General features: G+C 39.8%; 1 protein-coding gene across 1 annotated transcript in view; it reads right to left on the bottom strand.

Moving 5' to 3' along the window:
* PSD2 (pleckstrin and Sec7 domain containing 2) overlaps positions 1–20,207 on the bottom strand; it is a 69,607-nt gene that overhangs the window by 20,286 nt on the left and 29,114 nt on the right. Inside the window, exons 7-8 of the mRNA XM_025169837.2 lie at positions 10,708–10,797; positions 9,350–9,393 (exon numbers count right to left, since the gene is read on the bottom strand). Of these exons, the coding sequence (XP_025025605.2) occupies positions 9,350–9,393; positions 10,708–10,797 (134 nt within the window). The remainder of the gene's footprint in view (positions 1–9,349; positions 9,394–10,707; positions 10,798–20,207) is intronic.

The raw sequence follows: 20,207 nt of genomic DNA, 5'->3' as shown, positions 1-20,207 counted from the left end.
TTCTGAAATCTTCCAAAGGCCAGTGGGAAGGGATGGGCTTTATCATGAGGACTTTCAAAATATTAAACTCTATTATAATGCTTGAAGGGTACCTTATGTCTAGTGAATTTTAATTATGGCTATTCACTTTTTAAATTGCATGAAACAGATCTTTCCAATGAACCTCTGCAACCAAAGACTAAATATTTCTCTCTCTCTGTAATCTGGAAAAAACAAACAACAAAAACACAGCAAAATCCCTAAAGGCTCTTCCATATCAGTGAGGGTTTCACTGCTTATAGACTCTAAAAACCCACACTGTGAGCTTGTTTCCTCCAGCTAAACAATTAGACAGTACAAAAACTGGTATTCAGTTGATGCCCAACCCCTTCATATATTTGTTTCATGATGTCTAGTGAATTTCTAAAGACTATACAATCAGAGCAGGAGCTAGGATGATGGGGCTGCAAATCTACCATTCCTTTCTTCTCCAATGTCTGATATTTTGTGGAGGGTAGAATGAGGTGGATTCTGCCCAGAAGCTCAGGTGATGTAAGAATTCCCACCAACAGGAAATCAACCTGCCCCTAAGTTCTCCAGGGTTTCAATGCAGCAAAAATGAAATAAATTGAAATGTGATTTGAGATGCACAGCAGTGTTAAAGGGGAAGGAATGACTTGTGCCACAAGAAGAGATGAAATGCCCTGCATTTATTATAGGAGTGGAACTGGACAAAAGTTTAATGAAACAGGACCATAAGGAAGTAACCAACACAACATAAATAACAGGGCAATGTTCATGTATGGAATGGGAAGCAACTACGAAAAACCTTACCTTTAGGCTACAGATCAATTAATTTAGGCAAAAGTCCCAGCTTCCTGGAAGCCTGACTGTAGCATGCAACAGGAGGTGCCAGATATAGCGTTCTCCCATTTCTGAGGTGGCTAAGGCAAATGAGCATTTTTTTTTAAATGATGAAGCTCCATCAGTTTAATCTTGTTGAGCATTTGTATAGCTTCCCTGTACACTGAAGATTTTCATTGCATGGAGGTAGAAAAACACGTGACCACCCCTTCCCTGTTCACTCTTGTTCTTGCTATTGAGCAGTTCACAGCCTGTCATTTGCTCAGCTGTGTAACAGCTGCTCAGCAGTTCAGGGTTTTTTCTGGCTGTTGAACAGCTACTCCACAAACCACAAATAAAGGATCTTCCTGTTGCTGTTTGCTGCTACAAACAACAGAGCCAGAAATAGGCTCAGCTGATGAACAAAGATGACAGTGTACAAATGCAGAGGTCTAGAGCCATTTTAGAACTGCTGCAGTAGTCTGTTCGTATGTTCATGAACAGCTGGGGATCTTACTAATACCCAAAGATCTACTGTTCTCAGGCTAATTCAGTTCAAAGGCTATTCTACTGATTTGTAGCTTCTGCCATTTCCTCTGGGACTACTTTTTTCTCTTAGAGTTTCTTGCAAGCAGAGGCCATATTTCTATACTACTCATAATTGTTTTCCTGGCACAGGAGTATTTCTGATGTTACCTATGAAGCAACATTGTAGTTTTGGAAGCCTCTTATTCTCATTCATTTCATCGGCCATTTGGAAGGATAACGGATTCCTAGGCTTCTTGAGGGGAAGACTGGTTTGGAGTGGGACTGAATCCCTGGGGTGTTGGTTGCATTGCTTTGTACACTAATGAGCAATACTCAAAACTTTCTGGGGTGTTTCTTTCTGCAATTCAATGCATTCTTCTGACCAGTTGTAAGAACAGGTGCTTCCTATACCTTTTGCTATAGGAGCGCTGTAGCAGAAATAGTCATGATACCTGAATTCTTGGGCCGCACCCCCAATATGAAGCTGTATTATCACTTCTATAATTTGTTGTGGAGATGCTGTTCTTAGTTTAAGGTATTCTAATGGCTATTGCAAAGTGTAGCTGGTGATAGGGCTAATCAAAGATAGTGAGAGTTGTGCATTGGATGTGATAGACAGACCTTAGGCTTGTTTGCAATATAGTCCTATGTGCTTAGGAGCAATATTTGGCCTCCTGCATTTTTCTGTGGAGCGTCCGTTCTGAATGCAATGGATTTCTGCAGGTGTTCAGAAGAAGGGGTCATTCTTGTGGGTGGTAGTAACAATGGGATCTTTGAAGCATTGCCAGAACTCTGTCATTGCAGGACTCCACTGTACTCCTACAAACATCACTGTGGCTTTTGCTGCTCTAGTATGGCTTCTGTTCTCCCTAAAGATGTGGTGAGCAGTTCAGCCAAGGTCTTACTTGTGGCCTGGAATGAGCATTTGACATAGCCTTGGATTAGATGGCCTCTTGCTGTGCATTGATCCCATGGTTTTGTAAATAACTTTTTCTTTATCTAGGAGTGGTTCCAGCTGATGTTGCCAAAGGTAGGAGAGATTGAGCCCAAAGCTCCTAAATTGTGGGGTGCCACAGGGCTTGACACTCTTACCTCTTCTGTTTAAAATCTATATATCAATATATCCAATGGTACATCTCGACCCCAGGCCACCCATGTGGTACTGTCTAAGTCTTGTCCCAATGTCTAGAGGATGTGAGATCTGGACAGAGAGAAACAAACTCAGGCTCAACCCTAGCAAGACTGAGTGGCTATGGGTATTTGAGCCTTCCAAATCTTGGAAATTCTCCACCTTTAGTCCTGAATGGGATTGCACTTTCCCATCTAGGACTGGCTCATGATGGGGTGGGTACGTTCCACCTTGTGCACCAGTTGCACCCATGCCTGGACTGGAAAGCCCTTCAGACAGGTCACTCATGCCCTAGTCACTTAACATGCCCTATTGCAATAAACTCTATATGGGGCTGCCCCTGAAGACCACTCAGAAGCTACAGCATGGTATGCCCATGTAGCACAGCCTCACTGTGAGCAGCTGATCTGTAATGCTACTTAGCAGTGAGCATTGCAGTGGACAGTACTAACCTCAGGATTCTTAGGGCATGGGGAAATTCCTCAACGTACCCATGAACAACACTGGGGCTATGTTGTTTTCTGTGGTGCTTCTCAGTCTAGTTTCTGTGATCATTCAGAGAAGCTGAGTCCTAATGGTCCTCAGAAGAATGGAGCACTGCTCTGTAGTAGTCATAACACCTGTATTTTGAGGTTCTGGTAATTTCCTGGGTGTACCAGTGAATGTTAAAGCATTATTGGGGCTCCTGCAGTTCTTGCCTTGGGTTTTCTCAAGAGCCAGCATGTACAATGGTTGAGGTGTTGGACTAGGATCAGAGACACCCAGGTTCATGGCCATCCTGTCAAGAAAACTCACTGGGTGATTCAGGACCAGTCACACTCTCTCAACTAAACCTACTTCACAGTGATGTTGTCATGAGGATAAGCTCCTCATCTAAGCCATTTTGACCTCAGGGATGAAAAGGAGGATATAATCATAAAAAACCAATTACATTCCTTCTAATAACCATTAGAAAGAATAGCAGACTTCTATGGTTGTTTGTGAGGAAGGACATTTCTGGGCAGTGATAGTGATAGTTGGATTCTCAGGGTGGGGAGGTATCTTTTTCATGTAATTTTGAATAACAGAGAGTCTCAATGTTTCCCATGGGGCTTCTGTTCACATTCCAGTACATTTCTACAGTATTCAGAAGCCACCTGAATTCTATGGTGTCTTGAAAGGAATGGCAATTGCTTTGTGGAATACTGGGAAAGTGAGTGTGGCTTCTTGATGCATCCATTGGTGATCCTGTTATTTACTGTAGGACTCCTGTCATTCGCTATGGTGTCTCCTTACTCATTCAGTGCATTCCTGTAGCTCTTCAGTAATCATCTGATCACTGTGGCCAATGGGAGGAGGGGCCACTGCTAGGGAAACCTCCAGAACCTAGCACTAAGGACTCTGAGTCTTATTTATTTAGATTGTGCCAAGAGACCAAGCTGTGTATTTTCAGTCCCTTTGGTTTAACATGTTTTAATGGTTATCTATTTGGAGATGATTCCCTAGAATCTGGTCTGCTAGCAATTTTCCTTAGATTAATATTTGAATTAGAATTGTTCTTTTCCAATAGTTTTTACAAGAGTTATTTTTCAGTTTTGACAAGTATTTTGATTTGGAAATGATTCCTATTATCTTTCAACCATTTTTTTCATAACCATCTGGAATTTCCTAGTGGACTTCGGTGGTCATTCAGCGTTCTTCCTTTTAGTATATCCTATGTACACTAAAGGGATTTCCACATGCCCAGGGCCGGGTCTAGGCTAAGGCCAAGTAGGCACTGCCTAGGGGCGCCAAATATTAGGCGGCGCCAAAATTGAAAAGACTTTCGAAAAACACAGTAAAAAAGCGAAAAGCAGTAACAGCGTATTCTATGAATCGGTGCGCCCGCTCAAGGGTTAAATATTTCCGCATTGTAAATAGAGTGAAAATGATTGAGAAAAGAAAAAGAAAAAAAATGTCCGGGGCTGAAAATCGTAAATGTAAAGCTCAAAAACTTGAAGAAAAAAAAAGAAACAAGGGGGCGCGTTTTTGACATTCCTAACGAAATCGGAATGGGCCAAGCCGTAAAGGGGGCGCCAAAACGTCTGCAGCAGAACCGGCACCGCACGTGCCAGTATTAAGCTGCCGGGGAGCTCGCTCGTTATCTACGACGCTGACATTTTCGTGTCGTCAGAAGGGCCCAATTGATGTGGAACTCATAACTGCCTCCTCCTAGACATTTTGCAAGTGAAGAAAAAACACCTGCTCCCTTTCAATCCTGATGACTGCGCTTTGATGGGCAGCTTCTGCCGCAATCCTGCAACCCGTGAGATACTCCGCTTTTCCCTTTGAGGTGAATGCAGGAGTCCCTTAGCTTCACCTCGCGGTTTCTGCCTTCAGGTCAGCCATTACGCACTACCTGCAGGGTGGCGTCTTTCCTCACGTCCCTCCCGCCACTAAATAAAGGCTTGGCGTCTTGTTCCTGGAGCTTGGAAAAGCAAAGGTTATTTAGGCATGCCATCTGGAACTCATCTTCCTTAAACCCCTTTCTCCTGCAACCCACCTGAAACAGCGGCATCCTGCCAGGATCTGGTTAAAGATTTAGCTTTAACATATAGTTAGAGGCTGCATGAGAGTGCACAACTGCCTGCATCCTGCCATGCTGTCTTCTTTAGTCCAAGAGAGTTGGGATTGCAACAATTACAATATGGCAGCGGGGGGGGAGGAGTCAGTGCATTTCTCTGCATTTCTCTTCCCTTGAGTAGCTTCCGTCAATACAAGCTTTCCAGCGCGCTTTTCCCCGAACCAACGAACAGGCGCACTACATTTAGATTTACAGTACAGAAATGCGTAGACCGTGGCAGGTAGCGAACGCTCTTTCTATGCGGAGGCGGAGCAATAGGATTTCGACCAATGGACGGCGGTAGCCAGCTCTACGGGGGGAGGGCACTCGGCTCCCGGCCAGCTTGGGCAAGGCGAGGAGGGCGGAGCAGAGAGCGAGCGAGCAGCGACAGCGAGCACTGATTGGTTAGCATCCCCCGCACTCATAGGTGGGCAGCACAAGACAGAAACCGAGTCGTTATTGAGCTCTGCGAGCGGAAGTGTGTGGTGTGACCGCCCTCATCGCGATTTAATATCAGAAAAATACTATTCCCCAAAATTGCAGGGTTTTTACCATTCTAAAAGTGAAATGAAAAGGCTGGTGGTCTGGAAGAGACCTTCTTAGTCCTGCAAAGGGAAGAAGAGTGAGGTTTTTATCTAAGGAAGCTGTTCTCTACCTACACCTGTACCAGAGCCTGATTGAAGAGATTTGATAGAGTGGCGTCAGAAGACGCTTCGTATACAGTATTTTGACTAAAGGAAGAAACTGCCTCAGCCTCGGGTACTTTTAGAGAATTTAAACGCCGCAAATTTAAAATCTTCCGGAAGGTTATTGAAGGCGGTGCACCCCAACAGCATTGTAAAACAGCCCTCGCCCCCGCAAAAGAGAATTTTGAATAGTTTCTGGAAGTCTCTTTTTTCATATTTAGGAAACACGATTCATTGCTGATGATGATTTTTAACACAACCACACATGTCTTTTTCTCGAACTATTAGCTGTAGCTAGAGGGAGCTCTCCTCCCCCCCAACTGAAATAAAAATGGTTGCTGCTTTGCTGTATATTCCTTTCTTTAAATAATCTATTAATATGCACTTGGATATTTGGCTGATATTTGCATAAATATGTAGAACTTCCACCTCAGTTATTCGTCTTTGCCTGCATAAAACAGGTTTGAAAAATCCCTTGCACTGCTAATTAAGAATTTTTTAAAAAGGGTGGTGGTGGAATTGGGGCAAACAACCTTTGGCCTCATATCCCTCATTCCAGGAGGACTTGAAACTTGCTTTTTTTAAAAAAAAAAAAAGTAGGGAAAACATGTAATATGGAAACTGGATTTATAGAAGAGAGCAGCTGACTCTTCTGTGGCACAAAAAATGTCAGTCTAAAGGTATGTATAAAGTATATATAAAGTTTAGGTTGAAGGTGCAGTTGTTTCTCTCTTGGACCTTATGATCTATCCTTTCCTTTTCTTGCTGACTTTAAATGCACAAATGCTCCTGTTGCCAAGTGTTTTACTAGGACTTCATTCTCACACAGTGGTCCACTTCTACTGTATTAGTTTAAACTGGTCTCATTTTTTAAATAATGAAAATCACAATTCTTGCAGCCAGCCAGAATTTTTGAAACAGTTCTGCTAAATCTCATCTGAACTTCTGGGGTCAACTTCCACCTACTTGATTTGCACCAAATTTCTCAGTGCTGGAATGGGTACTTTAGATTTTTTGAGTAATAAGAGTTTTAGTTTTGACTTTACAGAACAATCAGAATATGTCCATCCTACATATTATAAATCTCCTGTACTGTTATAATTCTTTTGAGCATAAAATAAGGGTTTCCAGGGATAGCAAACTAGAGAGGGCATTTATGACACGTTTGCTGTCTCCACTTCCAACTTACTTGAATAATGTTATCCTGAAATAATTTAATCATGCTTCCCCAGTCCCTCCCGTCTTTTTTTCCCCCTCGTACATTTCTGCTTAACCTTACAGTCCCTCTCTATTCACCTAATAAGCTAACCCAAATGAATGCCCAGGCTTCTACAGGCCCACATCTCCTTATGCCTTCTGCCATTCTCTTCTCCCTTTCTACTCATTTATGTTGGGGAAAGTGGTTGCTTCTCTCTATCTTTCTAGAAACTAACAATTTACCTCTATTCTGCTTTGGAACCTTGCAATATTTGAGCTACCCTTTGCCATTAAGACCCTCTCCTTTCAACCTGTCTAGTCCTTGGTTTGAACATTTATTGCCCTGCCTCCTCCCTCCCTCCCTCCCTCCCTCTCCCCCCCCCCCCTTGCTTTGGAGTGTCTTTACATAGATTTTTCTCTAGGTTGAAGGACTAATCAAGACTTCGGAAGTTTTTTGACATCACTGCTATTTAAATCCAGTTTCAGGAGATTCACTGGACCAGAATTCTCAAATAACCAAATATGTGTTAATAAATATTACTCTAGTTCTTCTACTTTGTGATTTCTGGGTTGGTTTGATTTTTTTTTTAATTTTAATCAATCAGCATTCCTAGTCCTAAGTCATTGACAGCATATAAACCTCTACTTTTGGTTCCACAGTGACGCTGGTGATGGCTGGAACATACATCTGGAATGCTCACTTCTCACAAATAAAAAGTTCCTTGTCTGGAGCTATAGTGATGGAAGCATCCTCATAAAGTATTCAAGCCGTTCACCAGGACAGCCACCATGTTATATGCTTCAGACTCTTTTTTTGGCTAGGCAGAACCACTAGATCTAAGACACGGTATCTTATACTGTGCACTTTCTCAAGCATATTTAACTGCTTCCTCAATTAAAAAGAGAGCCAGTTTGGTGTAGTGGTCAAGGCTTCAGGCTAGAACCATGAGGCCGTGAGTTCTAGTACCACATTAGGCATAAAGCCAGGTGGGTGACTTTGAGGCAGGCACTCTCTTTCAGCCCCAGGAAGGAGGCAAGTGCAAACCACCTCTGAAAAACTTTGCCAAGAAAACTGCAGGGACTTGTCCAGGCAGTTGCCAGGAGTCAACACTGACTCAAAGGCGTGCACACACACACACACACAGACACACAATTAAAAAAAGAAGAGAAGTTTGAGAGGGATATTGGCAGTGGGTGATGAACAACCAATGAAGCAAAGCAAATAATGAGATTTTAGGAAAAAATATTTTTACCTAGGGACAAGGAAATTCACAAATTGACAACAAAATTATACAATATGTTTTCCCAAACATACGGGAAATAGATTATTTAGTAAAACCAATATAAATGAATTTCAGCAGCAGTAAGCCCCATGAAACAAAGAACAATGCATTGCTGAAGACTACCAGGACAGAGAAATTGATGATTGTCCCATACCAAATGGCCAAGTGAGGGAACAAAGACTTTCTTTACTTTTTTCTGGCTTGTATTAAAATCCAAACTAAATTATTTTGAGTTTTGGATGCTAAGCTTTGCTTTGAGGTAATCATTAAATTTAACCTTTAATTTAGGATTGGTCTAAAAAGAATGCTGCTAAGATGTAGATAGCACTGAAAATAATAATCTGTGTTCTGAAGTTCCATTAAGCAGGAAAGCTGTGCCAAATTTGATTCTTGGTGATACATGGATACATCTATGTTGGGCTGGGGGTGGGGGGAACAATACTGAAGAGGTTTGCCCTTGCCTTCTGGGACATTGCTTTGATTTCCCAACTTAGCCTACAGCCTTAGGATTTCCCTGATGGTTCCCCAGGTACAATCCTAGTTAATTTTTCTGAGATCACACACAGTTGTCTTTAACTTGTCATGTTCTGCAATAGATTAATTAAATAATTCCAACCACTGATACTCCATCTCACAGTTACAAGGTTTTGTGAGTTGGCTAACAAATACAAAGTACTACCAAACAGTAAATGAAACGACTGATAGCTATAGTATGTAAAACAGCAGCAGCAATTCCAATGAAGATAATACTGAGTTTAAAGCATATAAAGAAATAATGGACTGTTCCATTTACATTTTTCTATTGCATTGTTTGAATTCTTTTGAAATCATAATATTTTAACTGAAGTTTGTTTAAATAATGCTTTGCTATCTCTTCCTGTTTAGATAATAGTAAGGAAAACTGCTCTTAAGAAAATGAGTTCTTAAAACTAGTATATATTTACTATTGAGAGCAATGATTTTCACAAATTCTTAAAACTGTTTATCTCATACCATTCAAGTCAAGATGTTGATTTCTGGTACTGTATCTATCTGGAACAAAATCCATGATATGGCAATTTCTTTGTAAGAGCTACAGTCACCAGATGATAATGTATTATGTATATTTAAAACAATTACTTACATTGCCCATTCTAGTTTTTCATTTTTTATGGAGTTATACAGGGCCTGAAACAAGAACACAGTATCATCAGAATATTTCTGAATATTGTCAGAAAATTATACCCATCTGTGGATTATATTAACTATTATTAAATTTTCTTACATGGTAAAATATTTTTAGTTATCCTAATATAGGGTATTAAAGTAAAGGACAAGATTGCACTTGCTTAGCATTCTGTGTACAAAAACTAACAAGACATGTAGTTGAATTTTACTTCAGCACTAGAGCATGGGACAGCATCTTCTACTTCCCAGGGACAATAAGCTAGATCAGTTTAGTTTAAAACAAGTTGTGACCGAAAGAATTTTTTTCAAAAATAATGGTCCAGTTTGAGTAAGTTTTCTTTGTAAAGAACCAATTCTATAAGATAGCTTATAGCTGTTTGATATAAATGTATATTAATCATGTTAATAATGGCATAGACTACATGGCCATTCTGCATGACTGGAAGTTTCTTGTATTTACTATCAAAAGAATAACGATTATGAAATGAACATCTGTTTGCAGAAGGCCGTGCTGCTATATATGAGTAACCTGATTCTCCCTATTTGCTTTAGGTCCCCATGATCTTCTACGTGAATAAAATATGCAAGTCTACAGGAAGCAGACATAGTGCTGAAGCAGTAAAGGTATTCTAGGGTGATCTGAATGAGTGACAGTGAAATACTGCTTATTATATAATGGTTACATGACAGAGTGGGGTTAGAAATTAGTATGTAATTGGAAGATACGCATATCTGGCAATTGTATCATATTCTAATTTTTTTTGTTATCTCTAGGGTCCATTTTCCTTCCCAAGTTTGTACTACTTCAGAATGTAATAGGAGATGCATCAGTTTGAATATTCCTATGTGAGCAGCTTCCTGCTTACACAAAATTTGTGCATTAAATAAAAACTAACTTTGGAGTAGCCTTAAATCTTTTCATGGTTGCTTTAAAAAGACAGAAACTTTAACATGAAGGAATACTGAATTCTGTACTTTCTATACCTGTAAACTTTCAATACCTGTAACTGCATGCTGTTTCATCAATCTGAAGGTCCCCAGCGGTCTTGACCTACAATTTCCATAATCTCCAACCATAATGTCCATAGTTATGTAAACTGGATAATGGGGATTATAGTCTAAGATATCTGTAAGATGGGGTGACAAAGGCTGATATAGACAATTTCTTAAGAATGAAAATGAGAATATGCAGGAGCAGTATATAAGCAGTGGTAAGTTAGTATCCATTACTGTATGTGTGGTATGAATGGAGTCTCACTTCAGGCCCCTGTGTTTTTATCAACCATAATGACTCATTTTTAGGTATAGCATTACCTTTAACAGATCCTTTGCAAAATCTTTCCCATCATTTAGTCCATCCAGATTTGCTGTAAACTGTTGGCAGGACATCTTTTTCCCAATATTCTATAATGCAGAAGAGCAGATCACTGGACACCTTTTTTCAAAAAACCATAATGTTTTAAATACTATATGAAATATATGAATGTTCAGAAAAATGAGGCAGATGTTTCTCATATAGCAATATTTCTCTAGAAGAAATATCAGAGAAATATTAAATATTAGATTAATATATCCAATATTCAAATAAATATTAATATTTAAATATTAATTATTAGATGCATCATTATCAGAATGAAACAGAAAGAAAAATGATGGATTCATTTTATAAGCAGCCATGTTTTAAATGAATCAGATTTGCATGTGAACATGAAGTGAATTAAAAGATTCCTCTCTGGATTCCATTCCTGAAAACTTTCCTGAGAAATGAGAAAGAGGTTTCCTTATTGTAATCTCACTGACCTGTTTCCTTAAAATCAGTTTGAAAAGCCTCTTTCATCTAGTACTGCATCATGGGACTCCAAAATAATTCACTGATAAAGTATTAAAAACAGAAGCTTACCTGGGGGAGTGAGGTGGGGGAGGGGGAATGACTTAAGTAGCTTCAAACAGTTATAGTCCCTGTTCACATGTTGCTGAGATACTCCTGTAACATATCTAATATATTTCCTTATTTCCTTATACTTTACATTACAACTTTAAAACATTCAGTTCAGGGAATTACTTTAAATAAACTTCCCAATCAAATTAAGTTAACAAATAGGAAAATCTCAGGCCTGCCTTCTAATGGTTTTGAATGATTAGAGCATTCCTATGTATGCACAGAAATTGGGTTTTTAATTGATGCAGAAATCTGAATTCTATTGATCTGATCTGGCAGTTCAGTTGAGATATACTGTATAAATTGGATTGATTTTCTAAATAATTCAAACAATTGAATAGAAGCTGACTGATTTTCTGAATTTTCACAAACTTTAATTCATATATTAGTGCACAGTATAGGTATATCACTGGCCTGGCGTGTAGGGATACAACATCCCAATCATGTGATCAGAACCTGAGAGTGTTGTTGGAAGTGATACCTGTGCAATGATGGGAACCATAATCTTAAGAGGCAGTTGTGGTTTGTTAAATTTGAACAAAAGTCACAGCTGGCCTCCTGTAAACGTTATAGAGCATGTAAAAACTACAAGTAGTCCTCGCTTAATGATGGTAATTGGGACCAGAATTTCCATCAGTAAGTGAGGTGGTATAAAGTGCGATGTCACGTGACCACATTGTTTCATGACAGCAATCCCAGCAGTCCCAGTTGCCGTCATTAAGCAAGGATCACGGGTCATTAAGCAGGGATTTCATGTTACTTGGACTTGCAACTTTCTGCTGGCTTCCAACAAGCAAAGTCAGTGGGGAAACCAGCAGGAGGTTGCAAGTCCTGGTCACAAAAGCCTTTCCTTAAGCAGCTCACAAGCAAGCTGGTGGGTGGGTGAGTGCTATGGAGCGAGGCTGGGGGGGGGGTGCTGCGGCACAGCGTGACTACAGGCGAGGAGTGGGTGGCACAGTACAGCATGAGTGCGGGCAAGCGGGTGGGTGCTATGGCATGAGTATGGCTGGGCAGTCAAGTAGTGGATGCTGTGGTCTGGCACAAGCGTGGTCAGGGTGGGGGGTGAGCATGGCCAGGCGGGTGAGCGTGCGCTATGGAGTACAAGATCCTATGGAGATGGGTGCTAAAGGCAGGCGCACACTATGGAGTACGAGTTCCCCAGAAGAAAAGGGGGCAGAAGTGGGAGCAACTTATGGGAGTGACTTGCAACCTTCCCTGCCAGCTTCCCCATTTACTTTGCTTGTGGGAAGCTGGCAGGGAAAGTCACAAATGGTGATCATGTGACTGCAGGATGCTGTAACTGTCCTAAGTGCGAGCCAGTTGCCAAGTGCCCGAATTGTGATCACATGACTGTGGGGGTGCTCTGACAGCTGAACTTAAGGACTGGTCATAAGTACTACTTGTTCAGTACCATCATAACTTTGAACGCTTGCTGAATGAGTGGTCATAACCCGAGGATTACCTGTATTACAATTTTCTATGCCATTATTCCTTAAGAACTATGCTGAATAAATATCTTACACTGAAATAATAGGAGGGGAAAATACAGGCTGGAAACAAGGAACATAGCCTAGAATATGACTTTGCTTTTAGTCATGAGAATATCCCAGGATTTCAGGAATCACACTTAGTCCTTTCTTTTCTTCATCTTGCTTCATATGCTTAATTGTTACTTTATACAGCTATAGTAAAATGTATTTCACTGTACTGATAAAGAAAATGGTTCAATTGTTTCTTCTATGTTTCTGAAGAAATTTACAGACCTGTAAACTTCCAGGTGGTTTCACCAGATGGCAGCACTGTCCTAACTTTCTTTGTGCTTGGAAGCGACGCAGGGTCAGACCTAGTTAATAACTGAATATGAGACCACCAGAGAATCTGAGGACTGGGAAATTGAAGAACATATAGGAAGGAGGTAATGACACATCACTTCTGTGTTGTTGCTAAGTAAACTGTATGGAGGTGCAAGAGGTAAATTTGACTTGTGGGCATCTTTACCTGTCTTCCTCAAGCTCCAGGTTTAAGGTGATCTCAACCAGGAATATTAGATAGCGTAGATGTAATGTAATGGCCATTATGAAGAACACTAAGATCTAATACCTGCTAAGCTGAATGTATTGTTGTTAGGGATGTGTAAGCTGCTCCGTACACAGAAAACTCTATCCATGGAAAGTTTGTTTTCAGGCGATTGACACATGGAGTGAAATCTGCATGCTCCATGGGGTTTGGTTTATCAGAATCCAGCAGAGGGGTGGCCTGCTTTGGGCAGATTCTGAAAAGCCTGATCTGCTATTGTGGGAATAGAAGCAATATTTGTAAAGTTACCTTACCTTGGAGATTGCTGGTGAGGGGTGTTCTCCGTTTATTAACTTTTTAAAAGAATGTAGATGCACACACATGCACTCACTTGCTTGAAGCAGCACATTTTCCCTCTTCCATATTGCAGCTTCTTGTGACCATATAGTGGTACATTGCTAGGTGATCATGTTGGAAGAAGCTCTAAGATGAAAAGAGTGCCTGTGCTGTTTCAGACGAGTGGGTGAGTGTGCACAGGTAAGGTACCCTCTTCCCCTCTTCATGATTTTTTTACAGAAATTTATTTCCTGTGAAAGAAAGGGAAATACTAATGGAAATCTCACAGGTATGTGGGAAAGGATTGTGTGAGATGGGCGGCTATATAAATATGACAAACAAACAAATAAATAAATAAAGGACTGAGTCTAGCAATAATAGCATATGAAGGGACATACTCTTACTTTTACAGGGACATAACTATAAAAACAGCTATCAAGAATAATTAACAGAAGAGAAGGATGGGGAGCTGTAAACAGTGTTACATAAAATCATTCCTGCAGTCAAGTTCTGTTTTTACTCCTGCAACATTACTGACAAACATTAGGATAAGCCTTTTATGAAAGGATGAAACTTGATAGATTTAGCAGACATTGGTGCAGGGATTTTGAATTCTTCATCTTTAAAATCTGATTTTAACAGAAATGCTCCTTACTTTGCTGTCTGTTTGTTAAGAAGTGTGATAAAATTTACAGCATTGGTAACATGATGTAATGATGGTGGTTCACAAACATTACCAGATGATCACTCTTGTCAAGAGGCTGGCAACAGAGTTGAACAGGAACACAAACATGATGTAGATCATGACTGCAGAACCACATGTCTTTATGTTCACTTTTGTTGTTGTTTTTTTAGATTTCCCCACTAGAAAACATCTGTTTCTTGTTCCTTCTCAGACTCTGAAGTCAGAGTTCAATTTATCTGTGCTGTCTTGATAAATTAATTAAGAAGTATGCCAATTCAATAATACGCAAATCTTGATTTTAATGACCTTATTAGGTATGTGTATCCAATTTCCACTCAAGTTTCAATACCCCAGGAAACTATAAGATATGCATATTATAATCCATGTAATGTGAGAGGTAACACTTCATTCATCTTCCTGCTATAGGAGTCTTTAGAAGTTAGGATCCATGTATGTATAGGACAAATAATTCAATTTTAGCCTCAAAATATGCAATAACATAATGTTTAAACTTCCATGTCCTGTAGTCAAATAAAAATGGACTGATTTCAATGTATCTACCCTGAGGTCCACAGAGCCCCAAGGACAGCTTGAAGACCTGGTTGTTTCTGAAGGCTCAGGCCCAGGACATGATGTGAGCCCATTAGTGTATTTGAATTGCTTGTTGTTAATTGTTATGAGTCTCCCTATAACAGTCCCCACTTCCCCACCTTGGGCATGGTTATTTCTATTCTTGTTTTAATTTGTATTATTTTAACTCTTGTAAGCAGCTCCAAGTCAGGTATGAGTGGGTGGCCATAGAAATCAAAATTATTCGTATTTACATGCTTACAGTCTGTCAGATCAATTTTGGGCTGAGGGATTCATCCAATCAGACATTCAACAAGTGGAGCTTCTACCATCACTGGATGGAGATGCCCCCTGGGGACTGTATGCCTGATGCATCTCTCCAACGCATGGAGTTCCCCTTGAATTCCATTTCTTAAAGTAATTGGTCAGGAAGAAGTTAAATCACTGCACAAGCTGAGGATTGGACAACTGCAGAATATAGGTCAAGGTCATTCTGCTGAAATTGCTTTGCTCTGTGGCAGAGGAAGCACCATCTGTACAGCTTCATTTGCACGAGATTAGTGAATTAAATACACAAAATCTCAGAGAAAAAGCACTTGCGTATAAAAGCTGAATCAAACACAAAGCAACATTCTGGGGGGCAAAAGCTAGAACTGAGCTTGAAGGAAAGCAGCCAACATTATTCCTTTCACTGGCATTCAGTGACACTGGATTAATAAAAACACACAAGAGCTCTAAAATATGGGGGACTGTCCTACATTTATAGTGTATTCTTTACACACTGTAATTAGAACTTTGGAAAGTGACAGTAGGCTGTATTAGGAAGACACTGAAGATATTTTGTATGTTAAGAGTACTTATTATCAACATAACCCTATCTGAGAAATGTTAAAGATGTTTGACAAAAGATATATTTTGATTTAGAAGGAAATGGTGTTATCTCGGGCAATTGATTCATATATTTCAGTCAAGGTTGAACTTATTAAGCAAACAATTAGATTAAAAAGTTTATAAACTATGCACATTATTTCAGCTCTCTAAGAAGGAAAGCTAAATTGTCTCCTTTTAGCTAGCTAGCTGGTTAGCTTGTTTGTTTGCTGTGTTGGATTATATGACTGCCATTGGCTAACCGGATTAAAAGCCCAACAAGAAACAATGAAACAACAATAATAGAATAATGGTGCCTAAGGACAAACCTAACTCAAAACATAAAAACAGATAGCATCACACCAGTGGGTTCACCCAACCTCCACATCCCACGGCTGAGAGAACATTCAGGTCTTCAAAGTCTAATAAAAAGTCTTCTATGTGTTTCAGATAAACATGGTTACTATTTCTTTACAAGACTTGGTGTACAAATCTACCTTTGATCCAGTTGTGATGTTATGCCATGTTGTACTCCGTAATCTTTTGTTACTTTTTAACAGCTTTTTCTAATATGGAATAGATTTGTGTTTTAGTAAAAAGAGAGGAAGATACTTTTTGACTCAGAACACTGTAAAGACAAAATATATTCTAAGATCTCTTCTGGGAATCTTGAAGAATATTTGAAAGAAGAAAGAAAAAAGTCTTAACTGTGTCTGGTAACTTTTAAAGTTGATAGCTCAGCTAAAACAAATATCAACAAAAGGAATTTTAAAATGTAGAGCAATCACTCATATTCTATTTTTTAATTAAATAAGCCTCAAAACAGATGAGTTAAGCCATTTAGCTACTCACCAATCCCCCAAAGAGTTCAATATTTCAGTCATCGCCTTGCTTCAATGTTACCTGTCACTGTGTAGCAGCACTTTGAGACCATTTTTTAATATAAAGTAAAGCTTTTGGCCAATAAAAATAATGTCCTGCCCATCAACGTGTATGTTAAATAGCATTAAAACAATATACTAAATAGCAGCGTCACCTATGAAGCATTGTAATATTGATAACTACATTTCATTAATGAACCATACATTAATGCCAGTATATAATGCTGTAGTGTAATGGTATAATGATAATATTACACTATGTTTTTGTGTAAATTGACATGTGGGAAAGATGGAGTACGTGAGACAATGAAAACAGGTGAAAAGGGCAAAAAACGTGGTTCAGGAAGATTTCAGCAAATGCAGCTTGTGGAAAACAACAACTTTGATGCAGACACAATGAGACACACATACAGTCAGGTCCAGAAATATTGGGACATCGACACAATTCTAACATCTTTGGCTCTATACACCACCACAATGGATTTGGAATGAAACAAACACAATGTGCATTAACTGCAGACTGTCAGCTTTAATTTGAGGGTATGTACATCCAACTCAGGTGAACGGTGTAGGAATTACAACAGTTTGCATATGGTGGTGTATAGAGCCAAAGATGTTAGAATTGTGTCGATGTCCCAATATTTCTGGACCTGACTGTAACTTCCAAAACAACGGAACGTTCTCATGTAGACCAGATAAAGCAACAAGACACCATGGAAAAATACCAGAAGGTGTGAGAAAAGTGCCAAGATATATCTGGCCAAACTTGGATGGAAGGTATAAAAATGTATGCAAACAATAAATGTTGCTGTCTGGACACATTTCAATCTGTCTTTAGGCTTGGGTATGGCATGGAAACATTGATCACACTTTTCTTGGACAAGATAGGAAAAGGTGTTGCTTGATTTCTCATTGTCCTTCAATATCATTGAATATTATACCATTCTGGGCCACGTTCAAGATTTAGGCAGCACTGTTTTAAATTAGTTATCCCTAAAGAGACAGTTGTGGGTGGGGGGAGCAGAGGGAGAGATCAGGTCCTAGATTCCTCATCTGGGGAGTGCTGAAGGGTGTGACACTTTCCCTGCTCCTATTTAACATCTGAATGGGTGATGTCATCCACCAACATGAGGTCAGGTATTACTAGTATGCTGCTGATACCCAACTGTATCAGTTGGCCAACTGACAGTGGGCCAATCAAGTGATACCATCAAAATGCTGTCCAGGTGCCTGGAGAGTGTTGGGGGCTGGTTGGGAAGGAACACGCTAAGGTAAGACAAAGTGGCTCTGGGTTTGTAAGCCATCCAACCTCAGAGAGATACCACCTTTACTTCAGGACAGGGTTATGCTCCCCTCTGCAGAACTTGTTTGTACCTTGAGGATTCTGGACTCATCTCCTGCCTGGTGAGTAGGTAGCAGCTGGGGCAAGGAGGATCTTTGCACAGCTTCACCTTGGGTGCCAGTTATGAGCCTTCCAGGAACAAGAGGCTTTACTCACAGATGCTACTTCCTTAGTTATCACCAAGTTGTATTATTGCAATGTGTTCTAAGGGAATGCCCTTGAGGAGATTTTGGAAACTACAGCTGGTCCAGAATGCAGCAGCTTGAGTAATTATGGCCATGCCTCAATATTCATGTGTAAACACCTCTACTTCAAGAACTGCACTGTTTACCAGTTGGCTTCTGGGTGCAGTTCAAGGTACTGGTTGTCCCCTTTAAAGCTCTTCATGGGCAGATCAATTATACTAAAACCAAGATCTTAATTTTTGCAAAGCGACCTAAAGTGCATAACTGGCAGTTAAATAACAATAGAGCATATTAAAATATTTAAATTCTTGGTTATAGTTTCTCCCAGCTCTACCAAACAGAACATATCAAAATTAGGTAGTTCAAAAAGTCCAAAAATCAGTGGCAGGAATACAACTTCCATTTTGCCAGGGCACAGCATATTCCAGGAATGCTAAAATTATATTAGGCTAAGCCATATGTTGGGACCATTTTATTCCTTTTCCCCTCTGGACAGGATTCAATCTAAATTCTTAAGAATTATATTCCAGATGTCCCCACATGTACCTAATGTGGTACTAAGGAGGGAGGCTGGTCTGACTATGTGGAGACAGGCACATATATCTGTATTAATTGCCCACTGGCTAAAGGTGTTTCTGTTTTTTTAGAAGGTCTAGATTATTTGGTTATGGTGGATAATTACAAATCAATATGGAAAAGATCATCCTTGCAAAAACTGCAACACTATGGTTATTTTGTTGATGGACTATGATAGAATGATTACTGCTCTCAAGCAACACGTAAGAGAGATGGAAGGCCAAGTGGACCAATCTGCCCTACCCAGGAATGTGTTTCTGAGTAGTCAAGCTCCCTTTTCTAGGCAGACGAGATATTTAAATCAAATAACTCTTCCCAAACACTAATATTAGCATGTATTAATGCTCTCCCAACAGTTATACTTAAATATAAATATTAAAATGTTCCATATAATCTAAGATTATGTCCTTGAGGTGAAGGACCATTGAATCTATTATTTTATTTATAAAAATGTTCTAGTGACTGAACTTACCACCTGAGAAAGGTTAAACAATAAAAGTAGAAGATCCAGGAGCAGGAGAGAAAGAAAGGAGAAGAGAGCAAAAAAAGAAATTAATTTCAACATGTACTATTGAATGGTTACAATTCAGAGAAGCCTTCCAAAACTTAAACCTTCATCATACCACCACAACTACCCCACTTACAAAGGAATTTGGGATCTCAAAAGTTCCTTGCCAAATCTCCTCCAGGTAGAAGGATTGTCAGATGCTGTCTGTGGTATGCCTAGCTCTCACAAATAGAACGTGGCATGCCAAATTTACTTTGTATTTGAGTAATTTTAGTTCAAACTGGAATTCTGTTCACAACCAAGGTTCTTCTGATTCCTAGATTTAATATGGAGATCAAACTCTCCTGTTAGATAGCTCAACTTATTCACCAAGTACTTACTTTGGAATAATTAGGAAAACTAAAATGCTTTATTCTTTGTAGCTCCAATTTTGGGGTTGTACTTGTACCATGCACTCCAAAATCTCTTGGGACTGGTAAACCTGGTTAACAAGGATTTTTTTTTCCTTCTAAATTTAAAAGCTTAGTCCTGGGGAAAGGGAATCTCCTGTAATGACTATCCAAGTTTCTGTGGGAGGAGCATTCAGGAGCAGATGGTGGCAGCTTAATATCCCCAGGCAGAACTTTTCATCTGGGGGGACATACAGCACCCAGGAACTCCGAGGTGACGGAAGTGTTCAGAATTAGAAAAGGATTAGGCAGGCTTGTATATTGTGACTGACACCCTGCTACAATCTGACACTGAACAAAAATGAAGGAGAGAAGCAGAAGGATCAATCATTCCACAGAGAGGGTTTCAAGTGCTTAGCACTGAAAAGTTGAATTCCTGGGTATTCAGTTCTGTTTGTGGTGGTGAAGTAGGGCTGCCAGCCTTCTTTTGCAGGGGTGCCTCATCCTTTCTGACTACATG

Source organism: Python bivittatus, unplaced genomic scaffold (assembly GCF_059951505.1).
Source record: "Python bivittatus isolate LINGU-HERP-01145 unplaced genomic scaffold, Pbiv_v1 ctg000960_np1212, whole genome shotgun sequence".
NCBI classification, from domain to species: domain Eukaryota; kingdom Metazoa; phylum Chordata; class Lepidosauria; order Squamata; family Pythonidae; genus Python; species Python bivittatus.
The sequence above is the reverse complement of the archived record's forward strand: the minus strand, read 5'-3'. Positions and strand labels throughout refer to the sequence as shown.